The following is a 20,725-nucleotide window of genomic DNA, read 5'->3' on the forward strand; positions in this document are numbered from 1 at the left end:
TCCTATTCCAGACCTTTACCCGGTTACACCACAACACCTCGCAGCTTCACAAGCAGCCAACAACAGGCTTAAGAAAGCCCTAGAAGCAAAGCCAGAAAGAGAAGTTAGCTTTCCCAGAGGTCAAGAGAGGATCTAGGGCACCTGCCACGCCTCCCGACCCCGCCGGCGCGGCTTGGGCCTGGCTACCCAACTCAGGCGGCCCAGGTTCGGGCCTCGCCCTTCATGGCCCGAGCGTCCGCCTGGGCCTGAGCTCTCGAAACCCAGCCGGACCCCTCGGCCCCGGCCACGCCCGGCTCCTCGGGCCCTCGGACGCGGCGCCGCGTACCCAGGCCCCCAGGGGTCCTCACAGGCCCGAGAACACAAGCAGGCCTCCCGTCTCACCTCGAGCCTCAGGGGGACCGCCGGCGGCGCCGCGTCTCCTCCCGCCCGCACACCCGGCCCCGCGCTGCAGTAAAGACAGCGGCTGAGGCAGCACAACCGTCACGTGCTGCTGAACCAAGAGGCCTTGACTACCGCGACCGCCGCGCGAGCGAGCCCCACTGCACGAAGCCCGGCCCTGCGTCCGCCCCTCGCTCCTGAGTAGCTGCGGCCAGCGCTAAATCCCGCCCCCCCGCGCAAGCTCCGGGATTCGGTTGGTCGATGAGACCATCGCTCTTTTCACTTTCCCATACGCCCCCTAGGGCTATTCTTCGTGGAGAGTGGGGATTGGCTGGGAGTGAGGCAGGAAGTGGCCGTTGGTTGGGCGGGAGAGAAGGGGTCGGGCTGCGGCGGAATGGAGTACCGCCCAGGGCGCGCGCCCTCAGGCGGGGCCGGCCGGGCCGGCGTTCCCGCGCCGTGTTGCCTTCGTTCCTTACTGGGCCTGCTGCCCGGCGTTGCATCCCAGTCTCTGTGGTTCCGACCCCTCCTGGGCCTGGACCCGGGTCTCGGGGTCTGGCATCCCGTTTCCTTCTCTGGAGGGGCAAATGGCAGCTGGCAAGAAGGGGTGGGAAGTCCGGTGAGATATCGGGAAGGGCCTGGTCCCCAATGCAGCGAGTGCGCGGCGCTGACGGAACCCGTCACGGCTCCTTAAGTCAGGCCTGAGGTCGACTGCACCACGCTGTGTAACCAGGCGCCACCGTTCCTGCAGAGTCACTGCTCTGGGCCCAGCAGCCTGAGGCCACCCTGTTACCCAACATCAAATACAGTCCAGAACACTACCCTCCAAGGTTATTTCAACTTTCAATTTGTGATGTTTCCTTAAGTAACATTAGACAAAGAGGGCACAAAGACACACTGACAACAGGATTGAAAGAAAAGGATGGTGCAATGGAAAAATTTCAAACACACCACAATTTTTGTAACTCACTTTTAGCACATCTTCAGTTTTCAGTATACTGAGAACCTCAGAAAATGGAAGTGGTCTATGGTTTTTCTAGACCTTTATAGGTCCTGGTCTCTGTCTTCCATTTGTTTGGATACCCAAAGGCTGAATGCTAGGCTGGGAAAAACTAGACTCAGTAGGTGTATCAACTACCCCAGGAGCCAGCTTTATTCCCTCCTGCCATCTGGAAGGGAAAATGAGAAGTCAAGAGTTTGGTGTTTGCATGAGTTTAGTATTCTCCAACTCTCACCCCCCAAATTTGTGTTAAGAGCATTTGCTTCCTTTTTACGTGGGGAAGTGGATATTCGAGGCAAAATGATGTTCTGGATGTCACAGGTTCCAAACAATGAGCTTAAAATGTAGTTACAGGAACTGTATGTGACCAAAAGAGCTACTGCAGCAAAGGTAACTGCTAAAACATGGTGGTACTAAAGAGAATTTAATGGGATTTTGAGTTGGGAGGAACTGCTTTCATCTAGAATGGACAGGGAAATAGGTAAGACTTGAGCTGGCCCTGGTAGGATATGCAGGATTTCTATAGGTGGAGACTTGGAGAAAGGCTTCTTTGGATGAGGGAATGGCATATGCAAAGGCAGGGAAATGGGTATTGTGTTTGGGGACACCATGTATGAGAGTATTTTGGCTGGAGAAAGGTGTTCAAGAAAGTAATAGGAGATCGGTCAGCTCCAGAGTTGGGTTAGGACCTAGCCAAGGAGTCTGTAGAGAGATAGTTTAAATTCTAGGTTTGGGTTATGATTTAGATATTTAGGGAAGCTTTTTTTTTTTTTTTGGCCACACCACGTGGTATGCAGGATCCTAGTTCCCCAACCAGGGATCAAACCTGCCCCAGCAGTGAAAAAGCCGAGTCCTAACCACTGGACTGCCAGGGGATTCCCTAGGGAAGCATTATTTTAATATTATTCCAGGGCGCAGTGGATAAGAATCTGCCTGCCAATGCAGGGGACACAGGTTTGATCCCTGGTCCGGGAAGATCCCATATGCCAAGGAGCAACTAAGCCTGCGTACCACAACTACTGAAGCACGTGTGCCTACAGCCCGTGCTCTGCAACAAGAGGAGCCACCGCATGGAGAAGCCTGCATGCCGCCACTATGAGGCTGGTTAGGAAGCCACTTCTTGAAGTTGATTAAAGGGCAGAATTAGGGAATGACAGAGTGTATAGGAACAAAAGCATTAAATGTTGATGCTGAAGAATGCTCCACTGGATTCAGGAGGCTAGGGAAAGAGAAGAACCAAAGGCAACGATGAGAGTATGAGCCTGAGTGACTGGTGGTAAAGTATAGAGCCCCTAAAAAAAAGGGAATTCAGGTTTAGCTGATCCTGGGAATCCTGGGTCTGGGCCCAAGACAGAGCAGGACTGTAGGTCCTGCCAAGAATCTTGGAATTCTAGGGGTTTTTCTGCTAAAGCATAATGTTCTTGAAAAGAAGTTGCGGACAAATCCCTGCAGAATGAGTTTTTAATTTTTTTATAGTCTGAAATCAGTCACTGTTTATTAACTGACCAGATTACAAAAATAATCATGGTAGACACACCTCAGTTCATCCATCTAATAAGCCTGTTAGATCTGTTGATCTGGGCTCCCGGAGAAGGTAATTTGAAGGGCCACAGGAAGCCCTTCAAATTAGATCCTCCATGTAGATGATGCCATATTTACCAAGGGATGGAGCAAAGTGTTATCTGTCAGGGCAATTCTCTTCTTGTTGATTTTGCCATAACAATAATTGTAGATGCATTCATTTTCTGACTTCAGGTTCAGGTACCCCCATGAAATATGTGGTTCCACATTCCTCAAATCTTAACTGAAGCCTTGCTGAGCTTAACAAAGGTGCCGTGGAAGATGCAGCGAAAACGAAGAAGCTGTAACACCTTTCAGATCTCTGGGCTCACACCACTGATACCTGTGATCCTGATGAGGAATGCCCATTTGGGTCCAGCAGGTACACCAAACTTGCCCGCTTTTCTTGTCATCCTTTCCTTCTGAATCTCAGTTCTATCTGCCTATATTCCTTGTGACAGTGATTAGCTTTTTCATAGATAAGCTTCTTCCTTGCGTTTTGAAGCATCTTTTGGGCAAACTTCTTTCTCAGGCACTCGATCTCAGGCTCTGTAAAATCCCTCCACTTGTTTCTTAAGGCTTTTCCTTCTATTCTACACCCACCATGGTTCCAGTTGGAAAAAGGCATAAGATCTTTTCTTGATAATGCAAAAGGTACTTTGAGGTATTGGAGTATTTCTTTAAAAGAAATAATCATTTTATAATTAGATGTCGAACGTGTGGGAGATTGGGTTGAATGTATTTTGACCTTATAATCTGCAAGATGATTTTCAAAATAAATTATTTATATTCATTTAAAAATGCACACATGGGAACTTCCCTGGTGGTCCAGTGAGTAAGACTCTGCGCTCCCAATGCAAGGGGCCTGGGTTCGATCCCTGGCCGGGGAACTAGATCCCACATGCATGCATGCCACAACTAAGAGTTTGTGTGTTGCAACTAATAGTTCAAATGCTGCAACTAAGAAGCCTGCATGCTGCAACTAAAGATCCTGCATGCTGCAACGAAGATCCTGCGTGCTGCAACTAAGACCCAGAGCAACCAAAATGAATAAATTTAAAAAAAACTTTAAAAAATAAAATAAAAATAAAATAAAAATGCACATATGCTTTGGCCCAGCAATTCTACTCCTGGGAATATATCTGTATCTATATCTAGGTTTGATAGAATATTCACATGATGTACTTGTATTTAAAAATATACACGGGCTTCCCTGGTGGCACAGTGGTTGAGAGTCCGCCTGCCGATGCAGGGGACACGGGTTCATGCCCCGGTCTGGGAAGATCCCACATGCCAAGGAGAGGCTAGGCCCTGAACCAGGGCCGCTGAGTCTGTGCGTCCCGAGCCTGTGCTCCGCAATGGGAGAGGACACAACAGTGAGAGGGCCGCGTACCGCCAAAAAAAAAAAAAAATATATATATATATATATATATGTATATATATATATATATATATATATACACACAATGATGTGCATTGCAGCATTGTTTGTAGTATCCAAATCCTAGAAACAACCTAACCACCATCATAGAGAACTGGTTAAATAAAATATAGCTCATCCATATAATGGTTCTGCATTGGAAAACTTTCGGTGAACACATATGTATATAGATATGATTGCCAAGATTTAGTGTTATGTGAAAAAGCACTGAGAAAAGTATGTTTCCTTTCATGTTGCAAAGGGAGCTATATTCTCATGGATATAAGCTTGGACAAACAAGCTTTCTGGAAAGATGCAGGAGAAACTGCTAAGAGTGGTTGATGCCCAAGAGGTGGCTAAGACTTTGGATATGGAAAGGAGATATTTTTATAATGCGTATGTTATTTTTTCAGTAAGTAATCAAATTTCTGCTTTTGTGCTTATATTTTCAAAAAAGATAGAATATATATTAAAAATCCACCATAGGGCTTCCACCGCAAGCCTAGAGCCCATTCTCCGCAACAAGAGAAGCCACCACAGTGAGAAGCCTGAGCACTGCAATGAAGAGTAGCCCCCATTCACTGTGACTAGAGAAAGCCCGTGCGCAGCAATGAAGATCCAACACAGCCAAAAATAAATAAATAAAATAAATTTTTTTAAAAAAGTAATCTTTTGATGTTCCGACTACCTGGTTTTTGTTGCAAAACCCCCTATATATCTTGACTCCTACCTTACCTCTTTGGAGCAGTCACTCTGAGCTATCTGAGAGGCTATCCCCTGGGCTTAAGTCCTCAGCAAGCCCACCAAATAAAACATAATTCTCAACTTTTAGGTTGTGCAATTATATTTTTTCAGTTAACAGACTGCTCTTCAGCCACTGTCACTAGACCTCCTTGTACCTCCTCCTGGGTTCAGATCTCCTGTTTCCTCAACTCCTAGACCCCACATTTTAAAAATTCAACTTTATTGTACAGTTCCATAATTTTGGTAATGTACAGCACATACCATGTAACCACTACATAATGAAGATATAGAACATTTCCATTACACCATAAGTTTCCTCTGAAGTTCCCCGACACCAAATATGAGTTCTCTTCTGACACCACTTCTGTCAGTTCAGTTCAATTTTGACACTAACTACCCGGTTAGTTTCAGACACCACAGGTTTAGAGGCTAAGACTGCCCCCACATCAGATGCCCAGCTGCAAATGAGGTGCACAGGCTATCCACATGTCTGCTTGACCAGCTACAAATTTGGGGGTTCCATGACACCCCCCCTTCAGGTTCAGTAATTCAAGAGAATAACTCACAGAACTCAGGAAAGTGCTTTACTTGCTATCACAGGTTTACTAAAAAAGCTACAACTCAGGAACAAATGGAAAAATGCATAGGGCAAGGTATGGATGTGTATGTGTGTGAATGTGCAGAGCTTCTGTACTCTCTCTGGGCATGCAACCTCCCAGCACCTGCATGTGTTGACCAAGCTGCAAGCTCTCTGAACACCATTATTTAGGAGTTTTTATGGAGGTTCCATTAGTAGGCACAGTTGATAAATCGTTGACCATTGGTGATTGTACTCAATCTCCAGTCCCTCTCCCCTTCCTAAAGGTCAGAAGTGGAGCTGAAAATCCTACTCCTCTAAATCACTTGGTTTGGTTTCTCTAGCACCCTTATCCTGAATTGATCAAGGGGCCCAGCAATAATCACCTGATTAGCATAAACTCAGGTGTTGTTGGAAGGGGACATCATCATAATGATATGAATGATGATATGATATTCATAATGATATGAATAACAAAAGGCTCTCATCACTCAGGAAATGCCAAGGGTTTTAGAAGCTCTGTGCCAGGAACCCAGAATAAAGACCAAATGTATTTTTTTATTATACCACAGTTTCCTCATATCCATTCCCATTCCGTCCCCACCACCAGCATCAGGCAAAAAATTGATCTGCTTTCTGTTACTATAGAAAAGACTGGTCATTTCTAGAGCTTAATATAAATGCAATTATATAGTATATAGTGTTTTGTGCCTGGCTTATTTCACTCATATTGTTTTGAGATCCTCATCTGTGTTGTAAAATGTATCAGTAATTTGTTGCTTTTAATTGCTGAGTAGTAGTCTATTGTACAAGTATGCCACAGTTTGTTTATCCATTAACCAGGTAATAAGACAACTGGGCTGTTCTCAATTTTTGGCTATATGATATACAACTGCTATGGACATGGTGTACCACTCTTTGTATAGACATATATTTTATTTTTCCCTTAAAACCCAACATTTTCACTTTTTCTTGGTTTACTACCTCAATTAATAGTTACATCTATCCCAAGAAAGACTGTGTAGTAATTTTTTTTGAAATCTTGCGCATGTAAAAGTATCTTTATTCTACCCTCACATAGTTTATTTAACTTTATTGAAATATAATTTACATACCATAAAGTTTTCCCACTGTAAGTGAATGATTCGTTGATTTTTAGTAAATTTATAGAATTGTGCAACCATTACCACAATCGAATTTTAGAATAACTCCACCACCGGACTTCCCTAGTGGTGCAGTGGTTAAGAATCTGCCTGCCAATGCAGGGGACACAGGTTGGAGCCCTGGTCCGGGAAGATCCCACATGCCGCGGAGCAACTAAGCCCATGCAACTCAACTACTGAGCCTGTGCTCTAGAGCCCGTGAGCCACAACTACTGAGCCCGTGTGCCACAACTACTGAAGGCCACGCGCCTAGAGCCCGTGCTCCACAACAAGAGAAGCCACTGCAATGAGAAGCCCGTGCACCACAACTAAAAGTAGCCCCCGCTTGCTGCAACTAGAGAAAGCCTGCGTGCAGCAATTAATACCCTATGCAGCCTAATTAATTAATTTTTTTTAAAAAAAGAATAACTCCACCACCAAAAAGTTCCTTTGTGCCTATTTGTAGTCAACTCCCAACCAACCCAAGGCAACCATAGAACTGCTTTCTCCCACTATTGATCTCCCTTTTCTAGATATTTCACATAAATGGAATCATTATCTGACTTCTTTCACTTAGCATAATGTTTTTGCACTTCATGTTGTAGCATGTATCAAGAATTGATTCTTTTTCCATTATTGAATAATATTACATTGCATAGATATACATTTTGTTTATCCATGGCCACACCGTGCAGCTTCCAGGGATTGAACCCCGGGCCAGGGCAGTGAAAGCGCCGAATCCTAACTACCGGACCACCAGGGAACTCCCTGTATACAAGTCTTCATATGGACAAGTTTCCATTTGAGTAGTACATAGGAATAGAATTGCTGACTTGTATGCTAAGTTTATGTTTAACTGTTTGACACTACTAAATTGTTTTCCAAATTGGCTGCTGATTTTACATTTCCCATGTAGGAGGATTTGTTTCTCCACATCATCGCCAATAGCCATTTTAGTAGATATAGAGTAGTATCTCACTGTGGTTTGCTTCGGATTCAGTGAGCCCCCCTCTGGCAGTGAAGCTGTTGGTTTGTGCAGCCTCCCCAATTCTGGGACAGCTAGCTTGCTGACCAAGCTCGGGGAATGTTAGCAGCCTCAGACAAGAATGCCACAGACTCTCACTGTTCTAACCAGAGTTCAGAAGTTTTTCATGGATAAATGCTTCTCAATTTCTCATTTACTTATGGTCAATTTCCAGAGCCCTAAATCTTTAAAAAAATCTTTTTTTCCAGTTTCATAATTGTTTTCTGGGGAGAAAATTTGCTGACTACTTTTGGTTGAAAATTTTTTTCTCTGTATGTTTTCGCTGTTTCCTTTCAGCTGTTTTCTGTTTGCTTGCCTTGGTCTCTATGTTTTACATTGCAAGGGTATTTTTGTTTTGTTTTTGTTTTTTGCCTTGTCTGCACATTGGAATTACCTGGAAAGCTTTTAAAATCCTAGTGCCCAAGCTGTACCCCCAGAACATTACATCAGAATCTCTGGGGGAGGGCCCAGCCAGCTGAGAATCAAAATAATTAAATGAACTATAAACCACTGAAAAAGAGAACTGTAAACAAATTTTAAAAAGGAAAAGAAAAGGGCTTCCCTGGTGGCGCAGTGGTTGAGAGTCCGCCTGCCGATGCAGGGGACGCAGGTTCGTGCCCCGGTCCGGGAAGATCCCACATGCCGCAGAGCGGCTGGGCCCGTGAGCCATGGCCGCTGAGCCTGCGCGTCCGGAGCCTGTGCCCCGCAATGGGAGAGGCCACAACAGTGAGAGGCCCGCGTACCGCCAAAAAAAAAAAAAAAGGAAAAGAAAAATAGAATTAATAAGTCTATACCTGTAAAGAAAAAACTCACACTCCTCCTGTGTTGCTTTTTTTTAAAATAAATTTATTTACTTTTTATTTATTTATTTTTGGCTGCGTTGGGTCTTCATTGCTGCGCATGGGCTTTTCTTTAGTTGCAGCGAGTGGGGGCTACTTGTGGTTGCGGTGCGCAGGCTTCTCATTGCGGTGGCTTCTCTTGTTGCAGAGCACGGGCTCTAGGCACGTGGGCTTCAGTAGTTGTGGCTCGCAGGCTCAGTAGTTGTGGCGCACGGGCTTAGTTGCTCCGCGGCATGTGGGCTCTTCCCGGACCAGGGCTCGAACCTGTGTGCCCTGTATTGATAGGTGGATTCTTAACCACTGCACCACCAGGGAAGTCCCCCTCCTGTGTTTCTTCTTTACTGTCACACTACTACCACATTCACATCACTTCCTACACCAGATGTGTGGCAGTTTTCCCCATTGCAAGCAATTCTGTGACACCAGCTGGGTGTCCTACAACTTAACTCTGACACTAGCTACCTGGAGATAGCTAGTGTCAGATCCCACAGGTTAAGGGCTTAGTTCTGTAAGACTGGCCCCACTTCACATGCTAATCGCAAGAATTGGATCCTCAGCTTACCCGCAATTTCTGTCCGACTTGGCTATAAATCAGAGGTTTCCATGACTTCCTCCCCCTTGGCTTCGATTATTTGCTAGAACAGCTCACAGAATTCAGAGAAACACTTACATGTATCAGTTTATTAAAGGATATGATAAAGGATACTGATGAGCAGCGAGATGAAGAGATACACAAGGCGAGGTCCGGGAGGGTCCCAAGCACGAACTTCTGTCCCCGTGGAGCTGGATGTGTTACCCTCCCAGTACATGGCTGTGTTCACCGATCTGGAAACTTTTTGAAACCAGGACTTAGGGGATTTTTATGGAAGCAGGATCAATCATTAACTCCATTTCCAACCCCTCTCCCCTTTGGAGAATGGGGGAGGGGAGGAGGGGCTGAAAGTCCCAAGTGTCCAATCATGGCTCTGTCTTTCTGGTGAACAGCTCCTATCCAGGAGCCCACCATGAGTCACTTCATTAGACCAAAAGACACTGCTATAACTCAGGAAATTCTGAGGGATTTAGAAACTGTCAGGAACAGGAGTCAAAGACCAAATATTAGAAAAAAGATGTGCCTGGGGGCGGAGATATATATATATGGATATATATATATGTATTTTTTTTTCTCTATTATCTCACCATACCAGCAGAGGAGAAAGAAGATCTCTTGCTTACAGTAGAATGCTGAGGGCCGACTGATAAGTATGTGCTAGTGTTGGAAAAGCATAATTTGGCAGTCATAAAGATTGGATCAGGCAAGAGTCACCAGTGGATGCTAACTTTAGTGGGAATTTTGAGGAACAGGACATTTAAATGGTCTTAAAAGTGTCTGCCCACAGTAGGGAAGGTTCCTTTGCAACACTTAAATGCAATACCTATCCCTAGATGGGATCCTGTACTAGAGGGAAAAAATGCTATAAAGGACATTCTTAGTAAACTGACAAAATTGAAATATGGATGGTTGTATTATATCAATGTAAATTCATAAGGTTGATAACTGTACTGTGGTTACGTAAGAAAATACACATTGAAGTATTTAGGGCAAAGGACTATGATGTATGTAAAAGGTTCAGAAATGATCAAGGAAATAGGGTAAAATGCTGAGTGTAGGGGAATCTAGATAAAGGGTATACTGGTGTTCCTTGAACAATTTTTATTAAAAAAATTTTTTTTCCTTGCACAATTTTTAAATTTACAACTTAAAAAAATAAAAAAGCCAGGGGATTTTCCTGGTGGTCTAGTAGTTAGGATTCGGCGCTTTCACTGCCATGGCCAGGGTTCAATCCCTGGTCGGGGAACTGAACTGAGATCCTGCAAGCCACGCAGCGAGCGTGGCAAAAAAAAAAAAAAAAGTCAGGCTCTCACAATTCAAGACAATTGTTCAGAGTTGTTCAGATCCTATAGAGCCTATTTTGGAAGTTAGAAGCCCCCAAATAATTCTGTTTTCTGCAGGAAGCCTCAGATTTTCATTTAAATGATAACAGGTACCTGTATAAAAAGGAATATTCAGGACAACTATATATGGGCTAATCAGAATATTAACCCACCACAGATTCTTGTTTAAATGTCTATAAACATAAGCCTACCTATTTACAGCTGTTATACAAATATAAAACCACAATAAATTTATAAATTACCTATAAAGCATTTAAATTAACATTTCAATAGGACAACAAAAAATGTTTTTCTGCTGAAAATAAGTGCTATTTGACCTGTGATCTGCTCCCAGTGCCCTGAGGCAGATGTTTCCAAATTCTGCTGCCACACACTCTGTACTGTGTCATGATGCACATTCTAAGTCCACTTTTCACTCTTCAGAAGACTTTGAAATCTTCCATTCTGAGAGGGACTCAGTGCTCTCATGCCTGTCTGCTTACCTTCCCCTCTGGTTAGCCACTACCACTCAAACCCAGGTGCAGACTCTCAGGTTCCAGGGTGCTTCCTGGTGGTTATCTAGAGCAAATAGAACATCATCAACACTTTTTTGCAGTTATTTTTTAAAACAAAATTTAAACATTTTCTATAGAGTATTGAAGATTCCAGAGAACATGCATGTAACTAATTTTAAGGCAAAATGGCTTGGGAGCAGCATGGGTATGAGAGAGGAAGCAATAGCAACACTTAGACCACCACTGTGGTTACCCCTCATGCTGCATCCCACCCCTGCTGAAACCACCAACCCCATGAGGAAGGCTGAAGGAGAAGCTAAAGAAGAAAAAGCCCAAGGGAAGGATGAACCACATAGGAGATGGGCATCCTTTCATGCATCCTAAAAAGGCACCGTGCAGAAAATGGAAGTACCAGGTGAAGCGTGTGCATTTTGTATAACTATGTTCTTCTTGTGTTCCGTACTACTTGAATTACTGTTTTTATCAGGTCTTATACAAATGCAAATATTTGTAGTTTTTAAAAAACTATGTTAGCACAGAGAACCCCTCATTGTTTCAGAGAAGGTTAAATATCACTAACAGATTATCATAGAAGCTGGATTGAAATGGTCATGAGGGTAAACAAGATTTTGCTTCCTTGGTTTTGGAACTATTCCTCTTGGTTGCCAAGAGAAGGGATCCACTGACATTTACAGCCACTATGGCTGTGAAGAAATGAAAATTCTTTTTTAAGTCCTCTCTCCTTTCCTCTGTGCCATCAGAATGAGCTTTACGTCCTTAAACTCAGACCTGTTGGTACTCCTTTCCTCACAGGCTCCAAATCTGGTCTTTTCAGTGACATTTAGATGGAGTGCCTCAAAGGAGCCAGGAACCATTGTTATTGACTGTGCATTTTTAAATTCTACAGTTTTCGGGACTTCCCTGGCAGTCCAGTGGTTGGGACTCCGCGCTTCCACTTCAGGGGTCATGGGCTTGATCACAGTTAGGGGAACTGGGATCCCGCATGCTGCACCGTGCAGCAAAGAAAAAAAACCAAAACAAAACTAGTTTTCATTAAATTTCCTCAAAATCAAGGTCTGTTTGTGAAAGGAGTTAACATGTTAAGTGGGAATTATTCCTCCTCTAAACTTTTCCTTTTCAAATCATCAAAAAAGACTTCCTTGGGTTTTGTAGCTTTTCCTCTTTTGTAGACCATGGAAATAGGGAAATTGAAAGTTGCTGAATACCATTCCTGATGATCACTCAGGACCTTCCTGAAATGTCATGAGTGTTAATGAAAAGTAGCTTTAATAACATAGACACAATTGGGGGGGTGGTGGAAGAGGGAGTGAGGGAGAGAAGGCGAATGTGTGATTGGCTGGGTTAATATATTCCTGGGCTCTGATTCCATGTCCATTAGATAACCTTCTGAGGGCTGATTCAAGCTTATCCTGATGATAAGAGAGAGCTTTGAACAGTGAGCATAAAGGTTTATTTGTGGAAACTGACATTCTAATTCTAAAATTAGGATAGAAATTCAATTACATGGAATTGAAATTATATGAAAATTCCAAGGACCTAGAAAACCAAAGCAGTCTTAAAAAAAACTGTTTGAAGATTTACATTACCAGATAAAGACTTACTGTAAGCTACAATAATTAAGAAAATATGGTATTGGTACAAGAATAAAAAGAATAATAAAGGGCTTCCCTGGTGGCGCAGTGGTTGAGAGTCCGCCTGCCAATGCAGGGGACGAGGGTTCGTGCCCTGGTCCAGGAAGATCCCACATGCCGTGGAGTGGCTGGGCCCGTGAGCCATGGCCGTTGAGCCTGCGCGTCCGGAGCCTGTGCTCCGCGACGGGCGAGGCCACAACAGTGAGAGGCCCGCGTACTGCAAAAAAAAAAAAAAAAAAAAGAATAATAAAGAGAATAGAGAGCCCAGAAACAGTCATACATACACAGTCACATGACGAACAATAAAGACATAACCGCAAATAGTGAGGAAAGGCTAGTCTTTATAAATGGTGCTGGGTCAACTTGACAACCATATGAAAAGAACACTATCAACAAAAATTAACTCAAAATAGAACACAAAATGTAAAGCTAAAATGGTGAAACTTTTAGTTTGGCAAAGCGTTCTTTAATATGACATGAAAAGCATGACCTTTTGAGGGTCAAAGTAAAAACTGATAAATTGGACTTTATTAAAAACTTTTGCTTTAATAGGCAAGCCATAGACTGGGAAAAAAATATTTGCAAAACATATCTGCAAAGGACTTTTATCTAGCGTTAAAGAACTTACACTCAACAAGACAAACAATCCAGTTTAAAAAAAAAGGTCAAAAGACAAGAACAACTTCAACAACAAGGGTAACAAATAAGCACATGAAAAGACACTCAACATTATTAGCCAACAGAGAAATGAAATCAAAATCACAATTTAGACACACCCACTAGAATAACTAAAATTTTTTTAAATAAACTTATTTTATTTATTTATTGGGTGCATTGGGTCTTCGTTGCTGCACGCGGGCTTTCTCTAGTTGCAGGGAGTGGGGGCTACTCTTCGTTGCGGTGTGCGCAGTCTTCTCGTTGCGGTGACTTCGTTTGTTGCCGAGCACGGGCTCTAGGCGCACGGGCTTCAGTAGTTGTGGTGCACGGGGTTAGTTGCTCCGCGGCATGTGGGATCTTCCCGGACCAGGGCTCGAACCTGTGTCCCCTGCATTGGCAGGCGGATTCTTAACCACTGCACCATCAGGGATGCCCATAGAATAACTAAAATTAAAAGGGTTTAACATACTAAGTGTTGGCAAGTATGTGGAGGAAAAGGAACAGAAACTCTTTCAATGATGGTAGGGATATGGTACAACCATTTTGGAAAAACCTTGGTAACTTCATAAAAAGGTAAATACACCTACCATATAACCCAGCCATTCTACTCCTAGGTATTTATTCAAGAGAAATTAAAGCACGTGGCCACACAACGAGTAGTACACAGATGTTTATAGCAGCTGTATTTGTAATAGCCCCCAAATGGAACCAACCCAAATTTCCATCAACAGGTGGATGGAAAAACAAATTGTGGTATTTCCATATAATGGAATACTACTCACCAAAAAAGGAATGAATTGTTAATAAATGCAACAACATGAATGAATTTCAACTTAAAATAATTATGCTGCAAGAAGCCAGTGCAGGGACTTCCCTGGTGGTGCAGTGGTTAAGAATCTGCCTGCAATGTAGGGGACACGGGTTCGAGCCTCGGTCCAAGAAGATCCCACATGCTGCAGAGCAACTAAGCCCGTGAGCCACAACTACTGAGCCTGTGCTCTAGAGGCTACAAACCACAACTACTGAGCCCGCATGCCACAATTACCGAAGCCCACGTGCCTAGAGCCCGTGCTCCGCAACGAGAAGCCACTGCAATGAGAAGCCCGCGCACTGCAACGAAGAGTAGCCCCCACTCACCACAACTAGAGAAAAGCCTGCGTGCAGCAACGATGACCCAACGCAGCCAAAAATAAATAAATTTATTAAAAAAAGCCAGTGCAAAAAAAAAAGTACATACTAAATAATTCTATTTATAGAAAATTCTAGAAAATTCAAATTAATCTATATAGTGATGGGAGCAGAGGAAACTTCTGAAGGTAATGTGTATCTTCATTATCTTGATTTTGGTTATGATTTCTTACATCAAATTATCCAAACATATCAAAGTGTGCATTATAAATATTGAATATATGTAGTTTATTGTGTCAATTATACCTCAATAAAACTGTTACAGAAAAAGGTTTCCCAGAAGGTGGCACTACTACTTGGCTCTGCCCTATGTTGTGAGCTCCCTGGAGCTGGGTGACCCCTTCTAGAGCCATCAGGATGCTGGATTAACTAGGAGGCCCCTGCAAGAGACCCTTGGGGTCAGGAAAGCCAAGTAAACGTGATGGCAATTGATTGGGTGTGGCTGGCGAGTAGGGCTGACTTCATTTCCTTCCACAGCTCAACACAGCACTTGTCCTTCAAACAAGCCCAACTCCTTTGTACCTTTAGCCTCTGTCTTCATGTAGCTAGAGTCTCTCATCATTCAGGTTTTAGTATGAATATCAAGTGCCTTCATCGAGTGCCAGGTCTAAATTGGTTCCTACACCTCATTTTGTCCTAAAGTCACTTTCTGTATTTCTATATTTTCTTCATGGCATGTATCACAACCAGAAATTCTTATTCATTTAGTTATTTCCTTTCATTAAAAAAAATTATTTATTTTATTTTTACTTCTGGCTGCTTTGGGTCTTCGTTGCCGCGTGCGGGCTTTCTCTATTTGCGGTGAGCAGGGCTACTCTTCGTTGTGGTGCGCAGGCTTCTCATTGTGGTGGCTTCTCGTTGCGGAGCACAGGCTCTAGGCACGCGGGCTCACCAGTTGTGGCTCGCGGGCTCTAGAGCACAGGCTCAGTAGTTGTGGCACACGGGCTTAGTTGCTCTGCGGCATGTGGGATCTTCCCAGACCAGGGCTCCAACCCGTGTCCCCTGCATTGGCAGGTGGATTCTTAACCACTGTGCCACCAGGGAAGCCCCATTTCCTTTCATTTTTATTACCTATTCTCATCCTCCCTCTTTTTTTTTTGCGGTACGCGGGCCTCTCACTGTTGTGGCCTCTCCCGTTGCGGAGCACAGGCTCCGGATGCGCAGGCCCAGCGGCCACGGCTCACGGGCCCAGCCGCTCCGTGGCATGTGGGATCTTCCCAGACCAAGGCACAAACCTGTGTCCCCTGCATCGGCAGGCGGACTCTCAACCACTGCGCCACCAGGGAAGCCCTCTTCCTCCCTCTTTTATGCTGTTGACATCCTACAAATCCCTTTACTGGGGGTGCACCCACCCCATAGGTGCCTTAAGTGTTGGCTGACAAACTCACAGTTGCCCCTGACAATGACTGACTGAGGGCTGGGTGAGGGAGAAGGGCACAAAAGATTGGCTCCCTTGCAGTAAGGAGACCTAACTCTGTGGCACAATTTCTACAGTTCCCCGTGAGATCTGGCTAGAGCTCGTCTCCACTTGAGGCCACATTCCTGCTTAGCTTTAGCTCTTTTCCCTGCCCTGTCCTGCTTCCCTTACTCCCTTCTCCCAAAAACACTTCCCCAGTAAATCCCTCAATAATTCTCATCTGAGGCTCTGCTTCTAGGAAACCTGACCCATGACACCCTTGGTTAGCTTCATGAGGGACTATTTTGTTCAATCCCCTAGAACAAATTCCTATCTTAGGCTCTGCTTATGACATTCTCCCCCTTAAGAATGATAGCTTGATGACGGAAGATCTTCCTCACGTTGGAAGAACAGTGTCTGGAACAGAGAAGGCACTCAATAAGTGTGCTGAATGAATACAGGGGAGAGCCCGGGGTCTGTTTTATAGATTAGCTGATCTGGCCTAGAGGCATTGTGAGTCATAGCCGGTAGACAGCACCTGAGTGGTTCAGAGATGGGGCCAGGCCTGGGACAGCAGTTTGGCACCTCCAACAATCCTCCAGGTGAGGTACAACATGTGAGGATTATTGGGGAAGGATCCTCTGGAAAGATGCAACCTCAAGGGTGGGTCGGGTTCTAGCCTTGGGCTTCCAGGAGACATGTCCCTGAGCCAGATCTAGGGGGTAGTACTGCCCAGCTATGTGTGAGGAGTAAGTGTGTGTTGAATTAATGAAGGCATGACAGAGGTAACCCTGCCCCAGGGTTCCTTCTCTTTTCACTCTCCATTGGGAGAAGAGGAATTCAAAAGAAAGCATATAGTCTTCTTTCTCACACAACAGAATCAGAACGTACAGGAATGGGGGGAGAAGGAGTATGGGACATGTCTGTTATCTGGACTTTAGTTTCCTTGAGCATGTAGTCTGCTTTGGATAAAAGTCATATCCAGTCTGTGCAACCCCTTTTGGCTCAAGCCCTAAGCATAGGTCCTAGCCCATGGCACATGCCCCTACTGGACTGACCACACCAGACTATGATCTACACGCACACATCTGGCTTCCCAGCTGGACCAGGAGCATCTTCAGGGCAGGCATAGGCTGTGCTGGCACCCTCTACCCAGACCAAGGCCTGGCACAAAGCAGATGCCAGTCAGTTCAAGGTTGTAAAATAACTGAATGACGAGGGCAGTAATGCTGTTGGGTATGCTAGACATCCACCAGATACTTTTCAGAATGTAGATCCAGCCCTGGCTTCGCAATGCTTCAGCAGCGCCCTCTAACCCACGGAAGGAAGTCTAAACTTTTAAGCCTGCCTGTACAGCACCCTCATATAGTGTCCTGGTCCCCCTTTCCAGCTACCTCTTCTGCTATTTCCAGCTCAATACCCTACACCAATCCTACCCCAAGCTCTTCCTCACATGTGCAACATTCGAGCCTTGCCTAGCTCTTCACTCTGCCTAGCAGCTCTCCCTTACCCACCCCCAATCTACCTGTCAAATTCCTGTGCATCTTTTAAGTACCTGCTTGTCTCTGCTATCATTCCTTCCTCCCTTAAGGGCCTATTAACCCCTTCCAGCAGCCACCCAGCACTCAGAGAGCAGGGTTCTGGTCCTTCACCTGCCCATCTATCCCCAAAGCCTGACAGAGTAGTCTTTGGGGAAGTGGGTTTCGGGGAGACTTCTGCTAGTACGAGTGTGCAGGGATGGACTCCTCAGTGGCCAGCAGCTGGCTAACCCTGAGCGCCAGCTGCGGGCCTGAGCCCTGCCCACCAGGCCTCGCGGTTTGAGGGGGCAGCACGTCCAAGCAGGCTGCTCACCCAGACTCTTGCTCTCCAGCAGTGCCCCTGGCTCGCCTTTATCATTCTGGACATCGAGGCTTGCGAGGCAAGGGAGCAGCCTGGGTCGCCCGCGTCCTCGAGGCTCTGCTCTGGATATCCGTGCGCCTGACGAGGCCCACCCGGCCCTTGCCCTGGAGGCCTTCGGGTACTCGGCCTCGGGCCATGCGAGCCGCCTGTGGGAACAGCTGCGGCAGTTCTGGGCCCACCATTTCTCGCGGCGCTTCTCGCCGCGGCGCCCTCCGCTGCGCCGCATCTCCTCCATGTCCACCTTCTACCTGCTGGACCACCAGACGCGCCAGGCAGAGCTAGGCCTCAGCTACGGCACACCGCGCACGCGCCTCAGCGACGAGGCCTTTGTGTTCCGCGGCGGCCGGTGGACCACGGAGGGCCAGCCGGTACGGTCGCGGCCGCAGCTGCCCTCGCCGACCACCTCGGGCTGGAAGGCGCAGGTGCAGCGGATCAAGAGCCAGGTGCTGCTGGAGGAGAACAACTACCTGAAGCTACAGCAGGAACTGCTCATGGACATGCTGACGGAGACCACAGCACGCATGCACCTGTTGGAAAAAAAAGATAGACCACGAGGCAAGCACTGCCGCTGCGGCGCGCGCCTGGCAGAGGAAAATGCACAAGCGCGAAGGCGCGTGCAGCGCGCTCCTGACCGAGCCGCTGACTCCAGAGTCGCGGTGACGCAATAAAACCCGTGCAGCGCATGCGCACCTCGCTCCACACCTTAGGCCCGGTCTCGTTCCTGTGGCCCCTAGAGGGCCCGGCCAGGACTGGGCTCCGGGTGCGCGGGGATCCGCTGCGCGCCTTCAGGGACCATCACTCCGGGCCTGGTGTGGAGGGGAGACTCAGCCAGCAGTCCGTCTCGGGAGGGTGCGATAGGGCGGTGGAGGAAGATGTTTGCAGCCCGTTGGAAACGCGGAGTGGGAGCCAGGCTTGCAACAGTGCAGCAGGGGGCGGGGATGGCCGGCGATGAGAGGTAGTGGTAGCAATGGCTTTCTTGGCCCGAGGGACGGAGGGCAAAGTCCGGGAGGCAGGGAAACCTGGGCTCAGGGATGGAGGGTGCGGTTGGGCGGGCGGGCGGGCGGGGTCGGTGACCTTACAGTTGGCCTTTCCCTCCCTGAGGCGATCCCGGGAGGGGTTTCAGCCCGAGTTCAGGATAAAAGTGTATTTTACGACCTGGAAACTGTTTCCCGAAAGAATCCCTCGAAACTTTGAGCTCTGCCTCCCCCTTCTGGCTGTGTGGCTTTTGGCGAGTCGCTTTTCGTTGCGGGTTTCCTTTTCCTCTCTCTAGAATTATGGGTCGGGGATACAAACAAGCACTGTCCAGAGCTAATCCAGCGCACAGATAGGATTTGCTCGACCCACCTTATTTTACAATTTTGCATGAGTTGCCAACATTTAAGAATTTGGAGATTTCACATTAAAAATCCAGATTTCCCGTGTTCTCCTGAAAACCCAGAAGACTCAGCCATTGCTGGACCTTGGTTTTGCCCAGCAGCAGTTGCCTGAATTGTGGCTGTCAGCTCCTGCTCAGCTTCACTCCTTTCCTCCTATAGGTGTCTGATTTTGGATCTCCTTCTATATCCGTTCTAGATCGATGTTCTCTCCTGGAGCATAGGGAACCCTGTGCCCAAGGTATCATATAAAGTGCTTTTGGTGAGGGTGTTGTGAGTGATGTGGCTGCACAACAAAGGTGATGGCACTGGTCCTTGCAATCTGCAACCTTTCCTTGGAATGTAGACAGGCCCTTTCAGCACCCAGTGAAACTTAAGTCCGGTAGGATTACAACACATTTTCTTAGAGTCATGTGAAAACTTTGAGAGAAGTGGGTGTCCTTCTTCGGCCTAACTTGCTTTCAGGAGAAAGACTAGGGATTACTAAACCACTACTGTGTATAAAAATGTGGCCTAATTAAATCAGCAAAACAACACAAAACATGTCATTAGACACTATGCTTAAAAACATTTCTTTTGAGCAGTGCTCTTTTGTATTTTAATAATTTTACATTAACATAGATTAAAATATTTTTAAATAGTTGTAAAATATAATTTCCTTTTAGAATAACTTAGAAAATAAAAAATATACAGAAAAGGAAGTGAGAAGGGAATCAAAACAATACCTAGAAAAAAAACACAAAATAAGGCACTGATGGAGAAATTATACTAAGTGAAAGAAGCCAGATGCAAAGGACCACATATTGTACGCTTTTGTTTATATAAAATATCCAGAATAGACAAATCCACAGCCGGGGGATGTGGGGAGGAAGGAGTGACTACTTAACAGGAGCAGGGTTTCCTTTTGGATTGATGAAAAATGTTTCGGAGCTATAGTGGTCGTACAACATTGTGAATGTTCTAACAGCCACTGAATTGCACACTTTAAAACAGTGAGTTTTATGTGAATTTTACCACAATAAAAAAAGATTTTTTTTAAGGAGGAAAGTGCTTTACATTAAAACATGAGATAAAAACTATGTGGTATGGGGAAATAGCAAAAATCATAAAGGTGATCCAAGAGTACCTAAAGTTTAAGGAATATCGCTTTGGCCAGAGCACTTGCAAACAAATAGTTTATTTTCTAGAACAGAGAAAAGTATCTGCCTTGCCAGATCAGCAGCAGATGGGGAGCCCCATGTTTAGGGAGGGGTATCCAAGTGGATAAAGGACCCAGATCAAATGGGGCAGAATGATATTTTAAGATATCTGACTTTGTTCTTTCTGCTCTGGAACTTCACCCCCTGACTGAGGCAGCAAGCTCATTGCCCCGGGGTGGGGGTGGGGCTGTATGTGTGTGACAGAGCAGAAAGTAGGAACAAAGAACTCTTTGTGGCTTTCACCTTCTATA

At 45.7% G+C, this 20,725-nt stretch overlaps 2 protein-coding genes and 1 pseudogene across 4 annotated transcripts in view; 1 reads left to right on the top strand and 2 right to left on the bottom strand.

Moving 5' to 3' along the window:
• CANX (calnexin) overlaps positions 1–549 on the bottom strand; it is a 32,400-nt gene extending 31,851 nt beyond the window's left edge. Inside the window, exon 1 of one of the 2 annotated variants that reach the window (XM_079916571.1) lies at positions 382–542. The gene's annotated coding sequence lies outside the window, so the exon portion shown is untranslated. Of the gene's footprint in view, positions 1–381 lie in introns of both variants that reach the window. The other variant, XM_079916570.1, reaches the window with a different exon arrangement.
• Positions 550–2,996: 2,447 nt separating this feature from the next.
• Positions 2,997–3,563, bottom strand: LOC307184930 (large ribosomal subunit protein uL30-like; annotated as a pseudogene). Its single transcript has one exon. The product of its transcript is annotated as a large ribosomal subunit protein uL30-like (transcript).
• Positions 3,564–16,556: 12,993 nt separating this feature from the next.
• CBY3 (chibby family member 3) lies at positions 16,557–18,562 on the top strand (the record flags this gene model as incomplete). Its single annotated transcript, XM_079918679.1, is given in 3 exon segments — positions 16,557–16,605; positions 17,846–18,438; positions 18,440–18,562. Coding segments are annotated over 3 exon segments (765 nt in total).
• Between the last annotated feature and the right edge of the window lie 2,163 nt (positions 18,563–20,725).

The sequence above is a fragment of the Stenella coeruleoalba genome, assembly GCF_951394435.1.
Source record: "Stenella coeruleoalba genome assembly, chromosome: 3".
NCBI lineage: Eukaryota > Metazoa > Chordata > Mammalia > Artiodactyla > Delphinidae > Stenella > Stenella coeruleoalba.